We start from the raw sequence: 25,996 nt of genomic DNA, 5'->3' as shown, positions 1-25,996 counted from the left end.
CTATACATGTACAGTGTTTTCAAAGAAAAAGAAAATCAACCAAGAAAATCATTGTCATTTTGGTCTTACCATGTTGAACAACTGGTTCTCTTAACGGCTCCCCAGCAATTAAGACAAAGTGGTTTCTCTTGGGATCCTAAAGTTAACAAAGAAAACATCAAACAATAAACAGGCATTTTTGAAGGTCAAATTGTGAATAATTTGAAATTGACATGCTAGCCAAATGGGCGATGTTCCTGATTCTGAATATAATTTTCAAAAATATTTTCTGTGCAACACTCAATATGGAAATGTTATTTCTTAAGTTGTTTAGTAGCAAGTAGAACTCAAGAATAAGTCCAGGCCACCAAAATATTAACATTCTCAAATTTAAGAAGGAGAATTTAAATTAAGATTTCTTTAACTGAAAATATCTTCATGACAAACCGTGTGATTAAACTGGCTTATCATGGGATATATGATTTCTCAGTAGCCATATAATTTTTAAAAGGGAAGATTCGTTATGCAAATCCAAAATAAGATGTCATTACTTTTGAAAATTATTACTATTAATGTAAAATATGCCCCAGAAATATTGCACTAAATGGAACCTTATAAAAACAGAGCATGCAAGGGATATCTGCTCAAGCAAATTTCCCTCCAAAAGGGTCCTATTACATTAAAGTCTCTAAAAGTTTTTGCTTAGAATTAAGGATTCGATTTTTTTCCTGAAACCGGAAAAATATTAACCATAATATCCAGTGCTTGTACGGATACAGGGAAAAATACACCTTCATATATCGTTTGGGAGATTTTCAATTGGTGCAGTAATCCTTCCAGAGAGCAATTTGACAATATGACTCAAAACCTCCAATATTGTTAATGTCCTCCAATCCAGTAATGACAGTTTTAGCAATACAGTGTAAGGGCATTTCACTATTGTAGCACTATTTATCATAGCAGAAATTGAAAACATTTCTCCAAAACCGAGGGGTTGGTTAAATAATTATATGTTTATAAGAAAAACTATCATGTGGCCATTAAAATTCATTTTCTCAACAAATATTTAAGTGTGTAATAAAATGTTCATAATGTATTGTAAGTTTTGTAACTATCACAAAATGGCATGTATATACTATGGTTTAAAAATACCAAAATGTTAGCATTTATTATTTCTGAATAATGGGAATTAAAGCAAATTTTATTTTCTTCTTTATGCTTTTCGTATTTTTAAAATTGCTACAACAATTTGCTAATTTTAAAAGTTAAAAATAAACATAAAATAAATATTTTCTAAAGTTTGTGTTTGGGGAATTGTTTTATAATCAAATGCATTTCTGGTTTAACAATCATTAGAGCATTTCATTATATAAAACTAAGTATGTTCGGTAATTCACAGGTTATAATTCTAAGAGTCCTATCTTTATCAAAATCATACATATATCATATATATATATACACTTTTCAGTAATTTTATTTATTAGAAATGGGTGTTTGATTTGAAATTAAGGAGAACTGTAGTTCTGTCAGAAGTGAATTACATATATACTTAGATATACTTATATGTGGTGTTTTGTGCCCTGATAACTTAATTGAGACAGCGTGGCGGTTAGTTGTAACGGGTAGAGTCAGAGGTGCTGCTAGACCCTAGCTTGTCCTCATCCTCCTGCATGCCACCTCCAGCTCTTCTTCCTGACTGCTAATTCTGCTAAGAGCGGCTGCAGCCCCATCCCTAGGCACTAGGGGGCAGAACTACAGACTTCTCCACTAGACTTCTTTTGTGGCCTCATTTTAGTGCCTGGATATGCTTGGCATTCCAGATTAATTGGTCGGTGACTTTTCTGATACCCCAGCTTCTGCTTTTCTATCTTCATTTCCATAGCTCCTCCCCTATGCAAATGCTCCCTCTGGGAAGCTGTCTTGTGACTGCCCTGTCGTGAGGAATCCCAAGCTAGCCAAATGGAGGGGCCGCCTAGAGCAGAACTGAGGCACCTCTAAACAACAACAAGCCTCAGCAGTGCCCAGCTCCCAGCCTGCCAGCCACATGAGTGACCCCAGAGAAACTGGCCGAAGAACTCCCCACCACATGGAGAAATAATAAATGATTGTTATTTTAAGCCACTAAATTTTAGCGTAGTACTCACTAATAGATAAATGAACATTATATATTTCTTTTCAGGCTTCTTTTAGGTTTATCTTATTTAGAATAAAACAATAAACAAAGCCAAAATGACTATGCACTTTAAAATGAAGCCTTCAAAATTTTTGAAACTTCACCCCAATTCTAATATAGCATATTTCTAAATATGTAAGTCAATATTATACTATATCATACTTCTACTAATGCAAAGCTCTTTAATTAGAAATTATTATGATGTTACTAGTTCCAGAAGATTTATTACTGAATTCAATAAAAATTATAATTAATTCCTTAATCTTCCATGTATTTAATAAAAACCACCGTATTTCACATGACTGAAATTTGTTTCCCTTTCCTGTCTTCAACTTAAAAAATAAATGGGACTGTAGGGTAGAATGGTTTCTTCAAAAGTCTTGATTTACCCCCCACAATCCCAGGGCTGGGATCATTTAATACATCCACTCAGTTATGATGTTTTGATCACTTCTTTACATTTAAAAAAGTCTCTGTTTAACCATTTCAAGGCCTATATTTATTTATGTACCATCACTTTACTTATCCATAACCCAACTAACTATCAAAATATGCAAACATGAACCTAGATGACATTTGCTTTCCTGAACTCGCCTTCTTTGGTGAAATCTAATAATCTTTCCAGATATTCCAGAAAATACAGTGATGATGTGGCTGAAAGTCTCAGTTGCCGTTATCTTGAAAAGTCCTTGTCTATGATGACCTTGTCTATGGTGTCAAATGATGAAAATCATGCAAAAGCCAAGAGAATTAAAGACCTATTTAAAACCCAAGTCCTTGCATGGCTCTAAATTAATGTCTTTATGGGATTTGATTTTAAAAACCCATACAAAAGTAGCAGAGGTCCACTTACTACTTCACCCCAACTAACATTCACCATCTTTTGGCACCCAGACCATGTCTTTTGCTTTGATGCACCTTCTCAGAGTTCTGGTACAGAGTTAGGCTCTTCTGGGTTACTTAATAATTTACTTTTTTGAATTGCTCGTTATTCCATAAGTATTTTTGCCAAGATATGTCTCGCGTTCCGGTTGGGCGTGGTGGCTCACGCCTGTAATCCCAGCACTTTGGGAGGCCGAGGTGGGTGGATCACGAGGTCAGGAGATCAGGACCATCCTGGCTAACACGGTGAAACCCCGTCTCTACTAAAAAATACAAAAAACTAGCCGGGCGAGGTGGCGGGCGCCTGTAGTCCCAGCTACTCGGGAGGCCGAGGCAGGAGAATGGCGTGAACCCGGGAGGCGGAGCTTGCAGTGAGCCGAGATCGCACCACTGCACTCCAGCCTGGGCCACAGAGCGAGACTCCGTTCAAAAAAAAAAAAAAAAAAAAAAAAAAGATATGCCTCAAGTTCCACTGATACCAACAATAATGATCAAAGCCCAGATGAAAGTTTTACGGTTCACTTAATGTGCTGATAACTTCTAAACTATGAGTATCTACTCAGTTTGTTTCATCAACTATAAATATAAAGCTCAAGATGGCAGTAGGACTCTGAGTATGAATCTAAGGCAGGGGTCCCCAACCCCCAGGCCATGGACCAGTACCAATTGGTGGTCTGTTAGGAACTGGGCTGCACAACAGGTGAGTGGCAGGTGAGGCAGTGAAACTTCATCTGTATGTACAGCCACTCCCCGTTGCTTGAATTACCACCTGAGCTCTGCCTCCTGTCAGATCAGCAGTGGTGCTGGATGCTCACAGGAGCACAAACCCTATTGTGAACCGCACATGTGAGGGGACCTAGGTTGCAAACTCCTTATGAGAATCTAATGCCTAATGATCTGTCACTGTCTCCCATCACCCCCGGATGGGACCATCTAGATGCAAGAAAACAAATTCAGGGCTTCTACTGATTCTACCTTATGGTGAGTCATAGATTTATTTCATTATATATTACAATGTAATAATAATAGAAATAAAGTGCACAATACATGTGATGCGCTTGAAGCATCCCCAAACCATTCCCAGCCAATCCTGTCTGAGGAAAACTCGTCTTCCATGAAACTAGTCCCTGACGCCAAAAGGCTGGGGACTGCTGATCGAAGGGCATGTTTTGCATCAATAACATTGATTATAGTGATATATTACCCGAAAAAATTTACCAGAAAGAAACTGTGCTTTAGCGTGACTTATTGCATGCATTTGCTCCTACCAGACTTCATTGTTTATACTTCTTGGGCCAATGAAAAGTTCAAACAATTAACTGTTATCAGCTTAAAAATTTAGTGGTTTATTTCATCATGAACTTTTACACATAAACAAGCAAAAAAGTTGTCTCTAGTTTTAATAGGATGTTTTGTTTAATTTCTGTCTTTCAATGTTTATTTTAATCAAATGCTATATATAGTCAAATGTTAATCTTTATTATATTAATACATTTTCCATGAATAGTGCCAGTTAAAAAGCACTGTTACTCTGAAGTATGGCTTTGATGACAGCCAATGAGGTATTGATTATCTTCCTTGGTCCACTACAGGTGAGCTTGCTAATCCATGAGGCTTAAGACCTTCTCAGTAGGATACCACTATAAACATAAGCCTAAGGGTGAGATGGAGCCTTTCATATCAAACTCTTGTACTCCTGATAGTGGAGCCATCAGGGCAACCATCATCTTAAGAGAAAGTCCAGAGTACCATCAGTAGGTCAAAGCAGCACAGGAAGCCTTAGCCCTTGAAACAGAAGCTATTCTGGGGTGACTGGTACTAGCCCAGGATTAAATGTCCAGAGTAGTCTGGAGTTGATTCCAGTCTCTAAGAACTCTGAAAAAAGTTCTAAGATGGAACAGGGAAACCTGAAGCAGAAAGAAGCTGTGGTCTTTCGCATCGTCCCTTCCTTGTCCTCCTCTTCTGTCCTGGAGATTGGCCACTATAGGAGATACTGCCCATACTACTGGTCAACCAGTAGTCAAATGGGTGTGATGGTGGAGAACACAGAAAGGAAGAGTAGTAAAAGTGCAGGAAGCACACAGCCAGAAAAAAGCCAGGCAAAAAATCAGCTTCTCATTCTTGACCACAATTTAGTGGAAATGGGATTGGCACAGTCACATCTTCCTTCTTTATCAAATCCTCAGGCTAATGCTAGATCCAAGTGAGGATAACACTGGCTTGGAGCTTGAGTGAGTCAGGGTATCTTGGAGCCTTTTTCTACCTGTAGAAACTGTTATGTTCCCTAAGCCTTCAAGTATACTGTATAAATCCTTATTAGGTAACATGTGTGTGGTATGACTATCAAATTAGATATTTGGATTCATAAACTTTCCAGTTACCATTATTGAGCATTTACAACATAGTAAACCAAATGTTTTCTGCAAAGGGCCAGAGAGTTTTAGGCTTTGTTGCAACTACTCAATTCCACTATTATTGGATAAAAGAATCTATAGACAATATGGAAATGAATGGGCGTGGCTGTGGTCCAATATAACTTTATGAAAAAGGCTTGGATTTGGCCTATTGGACATAATTTACTGACCCCCATGCTCAATCTGCAGTAGACTTGTAACATATGTAACTTCAAATATTCTTTCTAACAATCACTTGCAGTTGGTAGTATTATTTTAATTTTGCAGACAAAGAAACTGAAGCTCAGAGGGCTTTACAAACGTGTCCAAAGTCACAACAGCTAATAAGTAGTAAAGCCAAGATTCAAACTTTCAGAATCTCTTTTCTGCTGTAATCTAAAGGGGACTTTCTACTATTGTGTGGATATAAGTGACACATGCCACCTTGAAGTGCCGATTTTTTAATATCAATTTTTTTCATAGAAATCTTTCTAAGGTTTTGATGGCTCAGGCTATGCTTAGACACAGCAACAATTACAGAATTGCACATAGCAGAATGATGCCACTGGCGCCAGGAGTGCTGCTTGCCAGTGAATTGATGGTTTCAGCTGACTCTTTTCTATGTTGGCTGCACCTGTTCTTCTGACTCACTTCATCACTTCTTTCTGGTGTTCTGTTTTAGCTTCCAACTCATCTGCAATGTGCTCTCTGTGTATTGTAGGAAGAACTGAGGTTGCCAAGTTAAACTAGATCATGTTACAAACGACTGATATCAGTAGGTTCTGGCCTATGTGTAGCTTTCATGCCTCTTTCCTATATTGGATTGAAAGATATAAAATAGACATTTTTGTAGGTCAAAAGTGGCAGTTTTATACGGCTCAGTGTAATATTAAAGGGCACTGACCCTGACATACGCATTTTTCTAGGGCTCATGAGGTTTTTCTTCCGTTGACCTCACAGCTCATGGTGGTGCTGCAGATGATTAAAGCAGCAGTAGATTGCAGCCAGAAAAGTGGGCTAAGATCTAATAACTACTCAAATCCACTGTGCTCTATAACAACAGGCAGGGTCAGAGGGCCAGAAATCAGTCAGACTGCCTCGGCACTAGTCATCCGCACACTGAAATAGTTTTCAAAGTTTGTTTTTTTCAGGAGCTTTTGCACAATTTTCTCCTCAATCCTCTTTATAAGAATGACATAAAGCAGTCAGATTGACTAAACAGACTCACAACATGGTGACTGAATTACTCAAGGGCATGAAATAGACATGAGAAAGAAATCTGGAAACCTGGGAATAAAAACCTCCGAAGACTCCTAAAATATCAGAAACTGTACTTAAAGAGCAGGGATTCATCACAAAAAGACTATGAAATGCATAATATCTTCCTCCCAGTTCAAAGTGGGGATTCTTTTTTTTTTTTTTTGATATGGAGTCTCGCTCTGCCGCCCAGGCTGGAGCTCAGTGGCACAATCTTGGCTCACCGCAAGCTCCGCCTCCCGGGTTCACGCCATTCTCCTGCCTCAGCCTCCCGAGTAGCTGGGACTACAGGCGCCCGCCACCGTGCCCGGCTAATTTTTTGTATTTTTAGTAGAGACAGGGTTTCACTGTGGTCTCGATCTCCTGACCTTGTGATCCGCCCGCCTCGGCCTCCCAAAGTGCTGGGATTACAGGCGTGAGCCACCACGCCCGGCCCAAGTTGGGATTATTTTCAAAGGGCTCTATGTGAGTATGCATGTAGTATGCATATTTCTACTTCTATAGGGCTGATCTATTTTCACTTATGCTAAAAACCAAATAAATCAATGGCATAAATAAAGAAAATAAGAGACAACAAAGATGTGTTGTTTCTAGATTCAAATTTCCAGGGGTAAACAGAAGGGACTTTATATGATTTCTGAAGATAAAGAATCAATACAGATAAAACTTTAAAATAAACCTATAGAAATAGCAGAAATTAATGAAAAGACATGATAAACTTCTGATATAATTTCTTCTCCAAGGAAGAGAGAAAAACTTTCAGTTATCCACAACATTTAGGCATTTTCTTGGAAACCAGTAGAAAGTACATGTTAAGAAAGTTAAAGGAAAAGAACATATTTACCTTGTTCTCCACCTGGACACTGTCACCTTCTCCAAGCACTGCTGTGTGATGAGGTTCTATTTTTTTTTGTGCATCATCGGGCCCTACAAAACCAATGACCCACTAATTTAATACCCATTATAGTACATTTGTTATATGGTTACTTATTTGGTTAACTATATAGCACCACAATATTTATTTTAATTTGTGAAATAACAGACTTAGTAATTTCCTTAAATCTCTTGGTTAATTATATTTGTTATTATTAAAGCCTGAAACTAGCTTGTTTTCAATTTTGAAAAAGGACAAGGAGATGAATCCTGGGTTGTGTTTCCATTTACACTTTAACGGATAAGCAAAGTCCTTGGCATTATGTGCTCATGTTTACTTAGGTAAATTATAAACTTTATAAGAATTAAGAATAGTTAGAAAAAGTATCAAATGCCATAATTAATTCATTTCCACAAGTATTGATTGAATACCTACAATGGCCTAGTACTATGGGACAATACAGAGACATGCAAAGTAGATTCCTTTCATAGAAATAATTCAAAATCCCGTTGGAGCAAACTAAATCTATACACACAAAATAATCAGAGAATAATTCAACTGAAAAATAAGTAAGTTGGATAGCTATTGAATAACAGCTATCGAACTCTGATAAGACCCTGTTCTAAATGTTGTGGGATAGATAAAGGATATCTATCCTTTATCTAAATGTTGTGGGATTTATTCAGGATAGATAAATTTCCATCTCTTCTATACTGAGGTTTACAAATAAAATAATACAAATGAAAGCGTCTCTTAAAGGAACGATAAATTCGTAAGCAAAGTTCAATAAGAGAACAGGGGTGATGGGGGCTTGTGCAGGTCTAGGGACCACAGATATTTGTCGTGGAGGAGGTAAGACTTGAACAGAGCTCTGTAGGATTAAACCATAAGAGGCAAATCTGGGGAAAAGGGCATTCTAGACAAGAGAAAATATTGTGGTGAAAATTCTACCATTCCTGGAACAGTCTTTTGGGAAGAACGATGGAAATGTAAGCTGTCTGCAGATCAGGGAAAGCCTTTAAACCCATGTTTATCCATATAAAATTGACAGCCCTTGAGGTAGGGGTGTGTGTGTGTGAAATTACCAGACCTGTTTCTTGGAGAAATGACTCTGATGGCAGAATGTGGAGTGAATTGGAGGGGACAAGACTGAAGTTAGGATGACCTGTTAGGAGTTTGCTGTAACAGTCTAAGTGAAGATGAATTACAGTCTGAATTGAGAAAGTGGTAACAGAAAGATAGGGATGAATTTGACAGGTGGAGTTGAAAAAGAAATCTAAAGGATTTGGCCACAGTGGGAGAGAGAAAAGTCTAACATGATTCTCACTAGGAGCAGAAGAATGTAGTGACTTGAAGATTGCAAGAGTAGTTCTGCAAGAGGAGGCTGCAGATTGGAGAGGCCAAAGTGCACCACAGAAGGCTGTAGAGAGGGGGTGAGATTTGGGCTAGGTCTTTCAGTTGGGAAAAAACCCCGATATGTTAATGGGCAAGAGAAAGAATATTTCAAATTGAGTGAGCAGCCCATAAAATGTCTTGGGAGATACCCCTGCATGCCCTTTTGGGATGTAAATAAGGGCATTCATGTGACAAGTTGGAGCTGAATAATCAATAAAGAAATGCTTATTTAAATGAAAACAATAGCTTAGCAATTATTATGTAAACAGAAACATAATTTGTGAATTTTGGACATATCGGTTGGAGTCCAAACAACTATATTTTCTAGAGAAGTCCTTCCCATCTCCACTTTGGAAATAACCAATATGAGGCAGCAGAGTTCATTCTGATGCTTGCAAATATGAAATGGGATTCTAACAGAGCAGGAGTTCTTAACGTGGAGTCAATGTCCTCCCAAGGAGTCCATGGATACAATTCAGAGCATGGGTGGACTTGGATAGGAGATAAATTACATGTTTACTTTCACTAACACCTAAATTGAAACGTATCTTTTCCTTCAATCATGAAGGTAGCCAACAAGCCACAGTAGTATAAGCTGGGCTGACGACTTTGTCTGCAGCAGAAATCATAGATATTTTCATATCACTTTATGGTTTTGTAGATATCTCAAAATATAGTTTATGTTAATTATTACTTTAAAATTTAGAGCAGGCCTGCTACTAGATCATGTCATGTCAAATGTCATTAGAGAAGCACGCATATAGCTATATCCTAAACCTGTTCTTTTAACATTTTCATAACTGCACGGATTTTAAAAACATTATTTAAGGAGGCAGGGGGCTTGGCAGATGTCAAAAAGGTCCATGGCAGTAAAAAGATCAACAACTTCTGTCCCAGAGGAAGTGGTGTGCTGGATAGTTTATCAGTTGGCTTTCAGGAGTAACGGGGAGAACTAACCTGATTTGTAAGTGTGTGCCAATATCTGTGGTGTAAATACTCCCACTGTGGCCAATTTCAACCTACTAATGTGAGGCCAGGGAAGGCACACAATCAGCTCCTGCAAGCTAGCAAGAGCCAGGCCCAGCATAATACTAAAGGTTTCTCCTGCCATCAAAGATTTAGGTCAACAAATGTCATGGAAACAAATGATAGAACTCCACTGATTTTCCACTTATGCAGGGATTTGGCAATAAAAGACAAGTCTGGGAGTTAAAAAAAAAATCTCATTTAGAGTTGAGTAGTATTTTTAACTGTGATACAGAGGAGCATTCTATTAAGTGTGCTTCACTGAGATCCCCTGGGAGCAATGAACCATGTCTTTATCTTCAACTAACTCATATATAACACCCGTTACCCACGTGGTCCACTCCTGGCCCCTAATTTTGTCATGTAGGATGTTTTGTGATACATATACCACAACAGTTTATAAACTCCTTTGCTATGTTTTAATGGAGTGAGCTGGCAAAAGAGTGCTCAAAAATAATGCTGAATTGGTATTTCTCTGCACCCCATATCAGGGGAGCTTGCTTGACTATGGTGTTCATTGGTCTGTGAGGAAACCTTAATTCAGCAACAGAGTTCAGCTTGTCCAAAGGGCTCTAACTCTAATTGTACGTGGGATGCAATTTCTGCCCATTCTCTTTGCAATCTCAGTGTTGGTACTAAAGAGGTCATTTGAAATGCTCCACTCTAAGGTAAATATTTATTTCTTTTTGAGACGGAGTCTCACTCTGTCACCCAGACTGGAGTGCAGTGGTGCAATCTCAGCTCACTGCAACCTCTGCCTCCCTCCATTATTCTGCCTCAGCCTCCTGAGTAGCTGGGACTACAGGCGCCCACCACCACGCCCGGCTAATTTTTTGTATTTTTAGTAGAGATGGGGTTTCACTGTGTTAGCCAGGATGGTCTCAATCTCCTGACCTCATGATCCGCCCGCCTCGGCCTCCCAAAGTGCTGGGATTACAGGCTTGAGCCACGGCACCCGGCTATAAATCTTTATTTTTATTTATTTATTTTCTTTTGAGACAGAGTCTTACTCTGTTGCCAAGTCTGAAGTGCAGTGGTGTAATCATAGCCCACTGCAGCCTCAAACTCCGGGGCTTAAGTGACCCTCCCACCTCAACCTCTAACGTAGCTGGGGCCACAGGCATGCATTACCAAGCCCAGCTCATTAAAAAAATTTTTTTTGGTAGAGGCAGAGTCTCATCATATTGCACAGGCTGGTCTCAAACTCCTCGGTTCAAGCAATCCTCCCACCTCGGTCTCCCAAAGTGCTGGGATTACAGGCATGAGCCACTGCGCCTAGCCAAGGTAAACCTTTCTTATAGACACTGGAGTCACGGTTCCAGGTTAATAATAACTGCAAGTGTACTTTTAGCTTCTGCACCATTACATGAAATGTTTAAAACAGGGTCACAGAAAGCAAAGACTGATTCTATCTTTATTTCCAGATCATTTTTATGTTATTCATCCATCTAGTTATCTCCTGAACCTAAAATAAGTCTCAAAAAATGTACCTTATTGTTTCTGACTACTTTCAATTATAAACAGAGCCAAATCAGATAACAAATAGTTTCCATTGGGAATCACTGCCAAGAATGTTAAATCGAATAGCACAGTTAAGGAAAAAATTAACTGAAAACAATTTAATTGCAATTTTTTTGCCTAAACAGTCATAAAAGGGCGAAATACTTCAAAACCTATTTTAAAGTTAGTGCTGCATCTTCAGCGTGTGATTAATTGCTGTACAACTTTTCTGCAAATGCCAATTTTTCTTTTCCTTTTTTCTATTTATAAGAATTGCTGTCCTATTCATTCTCTGTTCTATACACTCCAGCACTTCTATCATAGGTTTGATATCATCAATTTTACGTGTGTAGTTGAAGCCTTATCTGATGCAAATGAGATTGTTAATTGAAAAAGACAGTCAAACTACCTCAAACATTTTATTTTAAATTAAAGCATAAGTGTGCATTTGTTTGTAGATTTTTAGAAATACCCCTGTAGCAATTTGGGAGGCCAAGGCAGGGGGATTGCTTGAACCCAGGAGTTCAAGACCAGCCTGGGGAACATAGGGAGACCCTGTCTGTACGAAACATTTTTAGGCGTGGTGGTGCACACCTGTCATCCCAGCTACTCAGGAGACAGGTGGGAGGAGTGCTTGAACGGAAAAAAAAAAAAAAAGAAAAAAAAAAGGAAGAAAGAAAGAAAGAAATATAGTTAAGGTGGGTTTACGGACTTAATTGAAGCATTTTCTTTTTAAAGCATACCCACAATGCACCACGCATTAGATTATTAGAGTTTCCCCAAATCTTTCACAAATTCAAAGGCATTTTCTTATTATTAAATTTTTAATTTTTGTGGATGCATAGTAGGTGTATATATTTTGGGGTATATGAGATGTTTTGATTCAGGCATGCAATGCAGAATAATCACATCATGGAGCACGGGAAGTATCCATCCCCTCAAGCATTTATACTTTGTGTTAAAAACAATCCAATTACACTCTTTTAGTTATTTTAAAATTTGCAATTAAGTTATTATTGACTATAGTCACCCTGTTGTGCTGTAAAATAGTAGATCGTATTCATTATTTCTATTTTTTTGTTCCCATTAACCATCCCCACCTTCCCCCGCCCAGCCCCCAACTACCATTCCCAGTCTCATGAACTCATGGTAACCTTCTTTCTACTCTCCATGTCCATGAGTTCATACCATTTTGATCTTTAGATCCCACAAAGAACTGAGAACATGTGATGTTTGTCTTTCTGTGTCAAAGACATTCCTTTTGCGATTCACTTTTTACAAAGCATCTGCCTTAGTTGTTAGGGAAATACCAACTCTCTTTGCACATTTACTTCATTAATTTACAACTGTTTAATTAAATTACATAATGTCAATTATTGGTGCAATTAGCATACATGGACTGAGAACAAACACAGGTGCCTTTAAGTCCACTACAACCCAGATGATGGGAGCAGCTATGGGCAGGCAGACCAGGGAGGAGTTGATCACCCTGGGTGTTCAAGCACCTTCCTCAAAGTATTCACCATAGAATGAAGAGCACTGGGCAATCCAGTTAGTTGGATAATGGTGGTCAATTATGAGGGCTCCTGGTGCACATTGGTGTCTCCCTGCCTTTACTGCAAGATCCAGAGCCCATTTCAAACTGCTTAATATCACCCAAAACCAGAGCACAGAGGTTTGTGCTCAAAAGGTTAGCACAAACTAAGCGTGAATCATTAGTTATTTAAATAAATTCAAAACATTTTACTGCCTTTGTAAGCCAGGTTCATTCAATAAACACAAACAAATGTTTTTAGATTTCTAAATATTTTCTAAGCACCAACAGTATACTTGATATCAGGCCTTCTAGGGGACTAGAATTCAAGCTGATAAACTGTACCAAGCTTCAAGGATACAGAATGTAAACTTTTCTATCCTTTTGATCTCTGCATTAATGTGTAAAGTGATTTTCAGCACAGTTGCAGGGAAGAGATTTGGTACTGGTATCTATGGGATATACTGGTTTTCTGACAATGTATTTTTTACTTTCTTTTGACTTCTATTTTTACCATATGATGCACGGATTCCAGCTGTGGGCTGGTCAAAGAACTTTTTGCCTCAGCAAAAGATTGTTGTCCAAGGTCTCTCCCTCTATTGCACACTTTTTAAAATTACTATTCAGTAGCTTAGAAGGCTCTTCATTGTTGGAAAAAGCAAATATATTAAAAATAAGAAGATCTTTGAAAAGCATACAGTGAGTACTTTCAGATGAGTCTCAAATGAATACTTTCTTTGAATAAGAACATGAGAATTCTACTAGTCTTATTTTAGCTCTGTTAACTACTTTTCTTCAGGGTGTCATTAGAGGACAATTACATAGCTTCACAATACTTACCTTTACCTTTCACATGACTGACTGACTTTGACAACTAGTTAGACATCCAGCATTTTCTTTTTTTTCCCCCTTTCTTTCTTTCTTTTTTTTTTTTCTTCTTCTTTTTAAGACAAGAGTCCCGCTCTATTGCCCAGGCTGGAATGCAGTGGCACAGTCTTGGATCACTGCAACCTCTGCTTTCCGGGTTCAAGTGATTCTCCTGCCTCAGCCTCCCATGTAGCTGCGATAACGGGCGTGCACCACCACGCCAGGCTAATTTTTGTATTTTTATTGGAGACAGGGGTTTCACTATGTTGGCCAGGCTGATCTCAAACTCCCAGCCTCGATCTGCCTGCCTCAGCCTCCCAAAGTGCTGGGATTACAGGGGTGAACCACCATGCCCGGCTGTCCAGCATTTTCTAATGTTCAAAACTCCACCTGTTTGTAGTCAAACTCAATTTTGTAGTCAAAGTAAATTGTAGTCAAACTAAATCTTTCAAGCACTTCCTGTAATCAGTTAATATTTTAATAGCCCTCCTAAATTTCCATTTTATGCAGTCTCCTCAGATTATTTCCTCAACCCAAGTTGCAGCCCATTTATTCCAGTCCGATACACTAAGTATATATATATATTCATTACATCTACTTCAACTGAACGTGTTTGACATTTTGAAAAAGACAATTCCTTGCTTATCACTTCCTGCCATCTGTGGTTCGTTGGTGCCAACCTAGTTTTATAAGCAAGATAAAATTGAGGCAGTAAAGTCAGAAAACATTTTCTGGATTTTCTCTATTTATTTTATAAGTCAGTACATATTCAAGAGCTATTTCTGTTTCATCATTTGTTTTTCTCGAATGATTTGTTCTTGCCCTTTTGTTTTTCTCATTAACCGCCCATTAGGGTGTTGGTAGGAGGAAGGGAAGGAGATAAAATTCAAATGAGGTCCTTTAGCCAGCCACTCACTGGTTAAAGCACAGTCCCAAGAGGCCAGTTTTGTGAGCTGGATTCTCTTCACGGTCCAGTTTATTCTAGACAGATGCAACTTTGCTCCAAGGCTACAGACCCATCCCCTGCCAGATGTTTTGCACTGTGGTCCATGGTCACGAGGGGGGACCGGGTCAGTCAATAGAAATGACTCAGGAAAATCCTGCCTCATCTCAAGAAAAACAAGTGGATGTGTGGGTCATTCTTATCCCAAGAACTGCAGAGCATTTCACTTGTTAACTTCTCAGGCTAAAGGTCTGTCCGGAAACAAGGCTCTAACTCCTGCTTAAAACAAGTCTTGGCAATTACTTGTTAATTTCTTTCCCGTTCATTCTCTGCAGTTCATTTAAACCAAAATCAACTGTCACCTTTGGTAGAGCTCACAGGCTAAGAAAAGTTTTCGCTATTATAAATGGTTGAAACAAACTAAAAAATAGCCTTTCATGACACATGAAAAAACATGAAATTCACATTTCAGTGACCATAAATGAAGTTTTATTGGAATAGCCACCCAATTTGTTTATGTATCATCTGTGGCTGCTTCTGTGCGACACGGGAAGGGCCAAGTAGTTGCAACTGAGACTACACGCCTTGCAAAGATGAAAATATTTGCTATCTGTCCTTTTACAGAAAGTCTTCTTCTCCCTGCGTTTTCTCATTCTGCACAAACATTTCTGTTATCCTTACCACCTTAAAATTCACGTGCTTTCTTTATTTCCATTTGTGCAGATTATTTTGTTGCTCTTGAAATCATAAATCAGGAGCACTACCCTCCATAAAAAACTTTTTTCTCTCTATTTTTATAAAGCACTATGTGTTTCTCAGGATTTTCAGAAGATCATGAAAACAAATGATATCTCATCTCTTCCAGATGGTTAATATAGTTTAAGGTGTGTACATATAAACTTATGATACTACTACAAGACTTATTTTCACACTTTCTCCAGTGCTAAAATAAATGCATTTTGCTCCTGACCCCTAATTGAAATGCTATTCACTGAAAAGGGAACTAAGCCCATTTGTACTTTATTAGGAATAAATTCAAATGCATGAGTTCGCATTACCATTATTTTCCAGAAGAATAATTTCAGGCAATTGAACATCCTTCTTGGAGAATAAAAGGAATGGTTTAAATAGCTCTGGGTGTGGCCTTCTGTCCCTGAGCAGATGTTATCTGTAAGCCAGCTGCCTGGAGCTGGGAGTGTATTGCCCAAGGAGGTGGCCATATTAGGGCCCCAGAAAGTTCAGTGCTGGCATCCTTGCAGGAGTGGGTGGAGAGCATCCAACTGCAGAGGGTCTCAGAAATGGGGATTCTTGGCCTGTACCTTAAGATGCCCCACCCCACCCATACCTGTCTGTGGGGATGAGGAGGGGAAAACGGGAGGCTGGTTCTCTGAGTTTTCTCAGAAGTATAACTGGAGATGCATATATTCTGGTACAAGTAATTTATCTGGGAGGTGATCTCAGGAAACGACAGTCCAGAGCCAGGAGAGTTAGACAGAAAAGGGAAGACAGACAATGAAGGGTGTGTCATCAGGCACACTCAGGTGGCTTGGCTGTAATCCCACCGGGAAACTAGTAAACAGCGTTTCACGCAGGCTTCAGAGTTATCCTGCCTGATGGGTCAGGTAGCTTCTGGGAATGTTAATTCTCCAGTACTTTCATCCTACCCTGATTGGTTTCAGAGAAAAGCCTTCAGGCAAAGTGACACAGATACTGGCTATTGTTAGTTGGTCAGTGGGCACTCAGGAAGTAAGGGCCCAGGGGTGTGGGTGGGGTACCAACAGCATCTGCTATAGCTGTTTTCTCCCAGTCCTACAGAGAGCCTTTTATTGGAACCCACGGCTGCTTTTAGGAGGATGGGAAGGCGAGTAGATGCAGGCAGGAGCCAGGCTGCTCTGCAAGCCTCTCTCTCCCACCTGCTCTGTCCCTTCTGCTGCTGGGTTCGCTAAGGGATTTAGACTTGAAAAAACAAGTTAGATGGTGCTATCTCTGCATTGTCATTGGACAAAAGGTAGGGGGTGGAGCATGAAAGCAGGATTGAGGAGACCTTGGTTCTGGCCCCACGCCTACCAATGTGTAACCCTGGGAAGTTAAACAACTTTCTTAGATTTCACTTCCTCATCTATAAAATGAGCATTGGTTGGGTCTCAAACATCTTTTCTTGATTGGACTCAACAAGCAACATATATACAACCCTCGGAAGAAGAGAAAACCCACTTTCGAGATTTCTCAGAGGAAACTAGCATTGCAAATTCACCTCCTTCCACTTCCTTCTCCCAGGAGATAGGCAGATTCCCACTCCCCTTGGAGCTCATTGTAGCTCCATCCCTTTATTAGTATGGAGGTTGCCAACGTCTTAGCGAGGTATCAAAACACAAAATGGTGCCTGGACTTTCATCTGTGCACAGAGTGTGTCATGACTGGTGTTCGTATTCTCTTCCCTCACTGAATATTCCGTAAGCTGAGAGGCGCCCTGCCCTGGGCATACCTGTGCTGGCATATAGAGAGGGCTGGTGTGGGAGAGAAGGTGGCATAGTATCAATTACATAAAATGGTGTCATCCTACCTTTTCTCCTTTCAGTAGTTTAAATTAAATTGCAATTGAGCCCTAAGTGACATAGCCATAACTTACCAATATACACATCTCCAGATATGGTGTATATGAAGCTTGTCCACCCTGGAAAGGACCAGCAACATTAAAATGTTAGTGTCCAAATGCCAAAAGGAACAAAGACATACACGTTATTACAAACATAAAGATGAACTTGGAGATGAAATCCTTTTCTTCCCTTTAGATAGACATTCTAAGATTTAAGTTCTGTGAACTGTTTAAAATATACACTGACACTCATATTGTTCTCTTTCTCACACACAAACACAGACACACCCCTAAACCTAAATGACTTGGTCCCAAATATTTAAGAAGTACCCAAAGTAGACAGTGTACAATTCACTTGGCTGTGTATCTACAGGCTATAAGCTGTATTGTCAAACAAACTATTCCTTCCAGTTGTAATGTTATGATAGTAACTGCAACACTCCAGTCTGGCTTTATTTTCCATTTGTTGTGCCTCCAAAGTGTCTGAAGTGTGAAGCTGATGCTAGAAATACGCTTTTTTTTTTTTTTTGAGCTGGAGTGCAGTGGCGCCATCTCGGCTCACTGCAACCTCTGCCTCCCAGATTCAAGTGTTTCTCCTGCCTCAGCCTCCTTAGTAGCTGGGATTACAGGCACACGCCACCACATCTGGGTAATTTTTGTATTTATAAAATTATTTAATAGAGACGGGGTTTCACCGTGTTGGCCAGTCTGGTCTCAAACTCCTGACCTCAGGTGATCCGCCCACTTTGACCTCCTAAAGTGCTGGGATTACAGGCATGAGCCACCGCACCTGGCCTGCTTTTTTGTACTTGGTTGCATTCTAGTATCAGTGCATTCTAGTTCCAGTGCATTCTAGTTGCATTCTGGTTCCAGTGAACTCCTTCTTTTTATCTAGCCTAACATAGAATATGCATCAGTTCCAGGGATACAGGGATACATCATCTTCAGGGTATAAATGGACTCCAGGATGGCCTGTGAATTCCCTGGAATTGTTCACACAGTTTTTCAAGTATGTACACTTTTCTGGGAAGAGAGTACATAGAATTCACCAGATTCCTACCATGACCCATGGGGCCAAGAAATCAAAATCACTGACAATAGACCATTTGCACTCTCAGCACCAACACCCGATTTTCACGGATGTTTATATATTGTATCTATGGCTCAGAAGAGATGCTGTGTTTCCACTGAGAGATATGAACCCAGAAAAGACACAGTCAAAATGGAATCATGATATCCCTCCATGTGCCTTCAGTGGAAAAGGAGATCTGGAAAGAGAATGCAGGGCACAGTTCAATGCTGGAAGGACAAAGCCCACACTGGAGTCTGTGTAGGAGTCAGTGTGATGACAGAGTAAACAAAGGCAAGTGCAGAAGGAGCAAGGAGGCCACAATATGTTCCAAGGATATGATTGCCATGGCAGATGGCTTGAAACACCCAGTTGGATACAAAAGAAAAGCTATAACTGAGAAAACATAAATTAAGTCTCACTAAGAAAAATCTGAAGGATGGCAAAACAAACACACTTGAGCAAGTGCCAGAGAATATTTTCCCATCCTCCTATTCACAGTTTTTCCTCTCTGAGATTTTACTAGAATAAGTAAGCTCTCTGAAAGTAATGTTACTTATTCATAGTTTACTCGTTTTTCTACCATATTAACCCACTCATACTTAGTCTTCCGAGCTTGGTCTACCATCATTTACTGAACATCTACCATGGGCATGTACTTTAGACAGAGATACAAAAATGAATACGGCATAGCCGGGGTGTGCAAATTGTTCACCTTTGATGCAGGGAGGTCCATGGTAGATGCTGAAAACACATGCTAACAATTTACAGCCAGATTCCATGTCTTATTCTGGATGGGCTGGCTCTGCTGGAGCACTTCTTTCTCTGTTTTCTAATGAATGCTGAGCTTTTCTACTTCTATTTAGCCTGATTTATAATCATACTCTACAACCAAACCCATTTCTTCTCTGCTTTTTCAAAAATTTCTCCACGGACTATTGTTTAAGTTTCTTTTTCGGAGCACCAATAGCTTCATTTTTTCTGATTATAAAAAAACACATTAATTTAAAAATATTTTAAGAATATGACAGTGTGGGACATCTAAACTGAAAATCTTTCTGCAATCTTCATTCCTACTCTGACATAAATATTGTTAGCAGTTTGGTATTTGTGCTTTCAGTGTTTTTTTTTCTTTTATGCACTATAAGTTATTTCCTTAAAAACTAGAACTAACTTGGGTCGGGCGCGGTGGCTCACACCTGTAATCCCAGCAGTTCGGAAGGCCGAGGGGAGCAGATCACGAGGTCAAGAGTTCGAGACCAACCTGGCCGACATGGTGAAACCCTGTCTCTACTAAGAATACAAAAATTAGCCAGGCGTGGTGGCACGTGCCTGTAATCCCCGCTACTCGGGAGGCTGAGACAGGAGAATTGCTTGAACCCGGGAGGCAGAGGTTGCAGTGAGCCGAGATAGCACCATTGCAGTCCAGCCTGGGTGACAGAGCAAGACTCTATCTCGAAAAAATAAATAAATAAATAAATACATACATACATAAATAAAAACTAGAAATAACTCAATATTCTATTTTGGGTACCTTTCCATGGCAAAACATAGAGAAGTAACTCATCCTTCGGAAAACTGCATGGCATTCCATTGTAAGCACATGTCGTAATTTATACAACGAATCCTCTATTCATGGTTTAAAGGTATTAAAAAATGGTTACCCCATTTGATAAAACCTCAAAACTCTCAATAGTTCAACCAGGCTTTTATCTGAGTTTATTTTGATTGTTCTAATCTCATTTCTCCTCCACCTGCTTTGCTTCCTGTTCACCCTCCAAGCAGAAATCTGGTCCACAAATAATTGCCTAGGTCTGTTCTCTTTCCTTTTTTATCTTTTTACATGATCTGGAAGGACCAAACATCTGCTTAAAGGAATGGCCAAGTCAATTTATTAAGTGCGTTCATATATTTTTACTCTTTGTAAAAGTCTTCTGTTAGGATATATTGTCCATCTTGCCAGTAATAACACAATTCATGTTGCTGATTGGAAAGCACAGAGTGTTAGAGGGCATGGAATAGGAATGAAGGCAATTTACCTTTTTCTTTCTTTTTAGCATGATGCCTATCTGCACTTGCTTCTATTAATTTGTTTAATTTCCACTAAGCTTTGTTTCTTAAGCCTGCTGCAGAAGAAAACAAATGCCAGATTTCATGAATGCTTACTATATGTTTAACAACAGCCACATTTTATGAGAATTCCTTCTCTGTTAAGAGCAGGATTGTATTAACGAAGAGATCTCTTGTGAGATTTTCAGTTCCTTCCCATCTTCTTTCTTCCCCCACCTCTCCTCCCACTTTTATGTCCTGCACCAAGAATTGATGCCATCCCCCAATTTTTATTGCTTTGTCAGAGGTCACACCCCGCTACATTTTCCTTTCTTCTACAAATACAGTCTGCAAGCTAGTGTCTCTTTGCAGCTGAAAAGCTCTTCCCTTCCCTTGGGCAGTGACGAATAAAATGAGTTGGGAAGGAGGTCACATTTTTGTTCTGGCCCCCTAGGACGGTTAAGTCAGCAACACATTTCAAGTCAGACCTCCCTTAGCCAAACATTGAAAACCCAAACCTTTAAAAAAATATGTAAATCATTTTCTGTGGCAGTTGCTCTCATTTCCAGGGAGGCTCCTAATTCTTACAAACGTCCCTAGTGAGAGCTTTCCTCAGCCTACATTCCTTGCCTTAACCCAGGTCATTTTCCTTCTGCTCAGTCTTAGAGTTCATTATTCCAATGAATTTACAAGTATTCCTTACCACCTGTATGTGCAGAAAAAATAGAAAAACATGGCCTGGTGACACACCAACACCATTAACAGAGATAAGGGCACTGGGCTAAGGAGAGATTGCAACCCTTCACAAACTCTGGGTCACACTAATTGCCAGACCGCAAAGCAACCCTGGTTCCTAAGAGCCTCCTCCCATGCCCGCAACCCCACCCCACCGGAAGTCCCCACATCAGCTTTGGCAGGTAACTCCCTCATCTTGGACCTCAACCTGGCCTCCTAGGACAAGAGGCAGACCTGCCTGGTTCTTCCCTCCCGCTCTTCCTTCCATCAAATTCTTTATAATTTTTATTTTAAAATAATTTCAGACATACCAAAAAGTCGCAAAAATACTACAGAGAATTATGTACACCATTCACCTAGATTTCCCCCAAAGCTAACATGTTTACATATATGCTTTATCATTCTTCTCGCTATAAATATACGTCATTCTTTTTTTTTCTGAAATATTTGAGAGTAATTTGCAGACATGTAGCCCCTTTACCTTGAAACAATTTTCAGTATGTATTTCCTAAAAACAAAGATATTTTCTCACAAAACTATAGTGCACTTATGGAAATTATGAAATTAACATTGATACAATGCTACCAATCTATGTACGGATATTCAATTGTGTCAATCATCTGTGTAATGCCTTTTATGGAAAAGGAGAAATAAATTTCTAGGCCAGGATCCAATCTGCGATCACACGCTGCACTTACTTGTCATGTCTAATCTTCTTTCATTTGAAACAGCTCCGCAGTCTTTTTCTTTCATTAGAAGTACAGACCAGTTATTTTATAGAACGCCCCTCAGTTTGGGTTCATTTGATGTTTCTTCATTTGATTGAATTGTTTGCTAATCCCTGTCCCTCCTAGATTTGGAGAATTTTCATTTATTTTCAATACTTAAATTTTTAATTCAGAAGAGCACAAAGGATCAAATAATGAACATATATGTTTGCCATACTTATTTCATATCTATCTTTTCTTTAAGATAAAAACCATACAGGTGAAAGAAATGTCCCCTAACTGGTTGCTGCCAATCCATTTTCTACACGCTTAAATTGCACCTTTTTAGAATCTCCACTTAAAATCCTTCAATGGCTCCCTGTTCTATCCCGGGAGAAGCCCAAACTCCTGACAGACAGACTCTTCTCAATATGGTCCTACATTTCTCCAGTATCATAGTCCCTCTGCCTGCCCCACCTCCATATTTAATTCTATCCAAGCAACTGCCCCTTAGGGAGCGGGGAAACAAAGCACAGCAGCAAACCTTGAAAGAGGCTTTGTGGAGAACCATGGAAAACAAACCAACTAAGCAACCAAACAGCAACAAAAATGAGCACACAGCATTACAGGCAGAAAGTTTCTGTTTCAACATCAGCGCATCACCCTCAGGGAGATCTAGGACCAGACTCTTCATCTCTTTAAGCCTGTTTGCTGCTTTGTAAAATAAGGAATGAATACATATAACACAGAGTTGTGATGAACACAGTCTAATGGGGAAACATCAAACATACTGTTTATATTGTATGTCTATATAAACATATATAAATGTATATACATCTGTATATACATATGCATGTTATATGTTTTTAATCTTCTCTATACAATGCCAGGCACTTACGAGGTATTTAACAAATATCAGTTCATTTTCCTGCCCCTTTCTTCTCTTTCCACTTTCCTTCAAATTTGTGCATGTGGAGAGGTTACACACTTCTGATGAGGCTGTGACCCCGGCCAGAGAAGGGTCATTGCTATGGAGATGGCCCCAAGCTCCCTGCTGTACCCCCTCACACCAAGCCAATTAGTCTCTTCGACTGCTGAGCAAAGCTCAGCAGGGTCATCATTCCCCAAAAGAAGTCTACATTTTGGGACTTCTCCCAAAACATCCTCATCGAGAACCTCATGGCATTAAGGATGCTGTCTGTGTCCCACCAAACACTGCAGTCTAGAATTGGTGACATCAGTTGGGTTGCCTGATCATACAGCAAGTGACAGCTCACCATAAGATCTACTAACTTGCCAAGAATAGGCATTTAACCACCATCTTAAAACTGAACATAAACAGCAAGATAAAGAAATGTCAACTTTGTAACTCCGCAATCTGGAAAAGAGATAGGTTATTACCTGAACTTGTGGGAATTCCACTGGAAACAAATGAGAATGCCCATTTTACCAAATTTGATGAGTGACACCAATAAGAAAATGCCCAACTATACAACCCAATGGTATACACATCAAAACACTTGAGACAATTGGTTTTCCAGAATAAAATAGACTCAGAATGTACTTTCTACATTACAGAATGATCATACTACAGGCTGTTTATAAGCCACGGGCATATAACATTAAGAGCCATCCCTCAAGATCCCATATTTTAAGCAAGCACGACTGTAGCATATAGGAGAACCCTGTCTTATGGTTTGGTCCACATTCATAATACTGAACACTCATTGCATCAGAAGCTAACAGGAAAGCTGAGAAATAAATGAAATTTAACATTTTGAATGAGAAATGTATAAGCAATATAAGCTCTTTAGAATGTAAACTCAGAATACAGCCTTCTGCATGCCCAGAATGAAGCCTAGCCCACTGGAGGGTAAACCCTGCTGATTATTTTCTTGCTAATACAATAGTACTAAAAATGTATTAGAATGCTCTAGAAGCTTCTCCTGCTCTTTAAAAAAAGTTTCAAATCGACACATAATAATTGTATCCCGCTCTTTAGAGACTAAGTGTACAATAATGCATTGAAGTTTTCTCATCAAGACATTTAATACAATTTTTAACTGAAGTTATATAAGCTACTACTATTTCTTGGTTTTATCTGAACAGAACTTGTCTCCTCTTCAGATACACAGTATTCACAACTGGTTTTTAATTGCTCAGAAAAAAATCAGAAAATAATTCAAATAATGTAGACATAATCATAAAATTCCATTTAGCACTATAAAACAGAAACTAGTTTAGGCATTCGAACTTAGATTGAAGCCAAGTTTATAGACTATTAAGATCTAAAATATACAGAATTTTAAGGATTAAATATTCAAAAAATAATAGAAACCTGAAATTAGCAGGGAAAGCCATAAATACCCCTAAGATTACTTCAGGATGTATTTGGACACCTAACTGTTTTTAAGAGAAAGAAGTCTTTTTTTAAAATTACAGACAGAGTCTCACTTTGTTGCCCAGGCTTGTCTCGAACTCCTGGCCTCAAGTGATTCGCCTGCGTCAGTCCCCCAAAGTGCGTGGATACAAGTGTGAGCCACCACGCCCAGCCTGAGAAAAAGATTTTTAAAAGCCCCTGTAAAATATGAAAAAAAATACACCCCTGCCAAAATAGAAATATATTTAAATTCTTAGAATAGGTTTCTACTTTACATTGATCATCAATTTAATCTGTTCTCTCCTAAAGGTGACATAACAGAAAACACAACACAATTTTCATACTGATTATATTACTCATCTAAACATTTCAAGAATAGTCCTTTCTCTAACCTATGTGCAAAATTTTGGATTTATTTACCAATATGCCCAAGGCACTACTTAATAGAGTACTGGTCACTAAAGGTCCGTATTTTTGTTTGGTGCACGACAAGATGGTAGTTAAGAGGCCTAGCAGAAACTCAGTCCCATTACTCACTAGCTCATTGATCTTGAGTAAGTGACTTAATCTCTTTGTACCTCAGTTTCCTCATCTGAAAAATGAAATAATCATAATCCTTACCTCACAGGATTGTGAGGATTGCAGGTGTTAATTCTAAGGATAGGGGAGGTTCTTAGAGCAGTTTCTGGCAAACAGTAGGCATTTAATAAATGTTAGCTATAATGATTATTATTACTATATGATGATTCAGTGAACTGTGAACCCCTTAAAATGTTCATGGCATTCTCCTTCATGGATTTTTGTCATTTTTTCCTCTGTTTCAAACCATGTTTTAAAAAATGTAATTGTATCTTACCATACATGAAAACCAATTTCATCAAAGGATACAAAATTTCAGTTGAATAGTAGAAATAAGTTCAAGAGATCTATTGTACAACATGGTGACTACAGTTAAGAACAATGTATTGTATTCTTGAAAAATGCTAAGAGAGTGAATATAAAGTGTTATCACAAAAATGATAACTATGTGAGGTAACGCATGTTAATTCGTTAAATTCAGTCATTCCACAGTGCATATATACTTCAAAACACCAAGCTGTACATGATAAATACATACAATTTTACCAATTTAAAAAATAATTTAAAAATAATCCAGGTGAAATAAATACATCAATATGAAAGGCAAAACAACAAAGCACTTATAATAGAGAGTACATTTTTATGATCTTGGGTTAGGGAAAGATGATTAAACAAGCCACAGAAAGTACTAATCATTAAGGAGCCAATAGATACATTTAAGGCATTTTTATTTATTAAGTAGAGAAACATAGTATAGAAAGGTAAAAAAAAAAAAAAAAAAAAAAAACAGGCAGAAAAGACATTTGCAACACAAATAACTGACAATGACTAGTATTCAGAATATATAAAGAGCTCTTACAAATCAATATGAAAAAGACAACCCAGTCAAGGTAAATGATGTTAAACTTCTTCCTGAATAATTTTATATTTCAGGCTCTGATTCATGTTAAATCACTGTTCTGAAGATCTATAGATTTACATCCATAATTGTTATGTATATATTCTAAGTATGAAGGGAACCGTGATTGAATAGTCTAATGTACCGCTGGGAAGTAGAG

At 38.8% G+C, this 25,996-nt stretch overlaps 1 protein-coding gene across 1 annotated transcript in view; it reads right to left on the bottom strand.

Moving 5' to 3' along the window:
• PIR (pirin) overlaps positions 1 to 25,996 on the bottom strand; it is a 104,185-nt gene that overhangs the window by 5,599 nt on the left and 72,590 nt on the right. Inside the window, exons 8-10 of the mRNA XM_033201418.1 lie at positions 17,453 to 17,497; positions 7,529 to 7,611; positions 70 to 136 (exon numbers count right to left, since the gene is read on the bottom strand). Coding sequence (XP_033057309.1) covers positions 70 to 136; positions 7,529 to 7,611; positions 17,453 to 17,497 — 195 coding nt within the window. The remainder of the gene's footprint in view (positions 1 to 69; positions 137 to 7,528; positions 7,612 to 17,452; positions 17,498 to 25,996) is intronic.

Source organism: Trachypithecus francoisi, unplaced genomic scaffold (genome assembly GCF_009764315.1).
Source record: "Trachypithecus francoisi isolate TF-2019V2 unplaced genomic scaffold, Tfra_2.0 Lachesis_group6, whole genome shotgun sequence".
NCBI lineage: Eukaryota > Metazoa > Chordata > Mammalia > Primates > Cercopithecidae > Trachypithecus > Trachypithecus francoisi.
The sequence above is the reverse complement of the archived record's forward strand: the minus strand, read 5'-3'. Positions and strand labels throughout refer to the sequence as shown.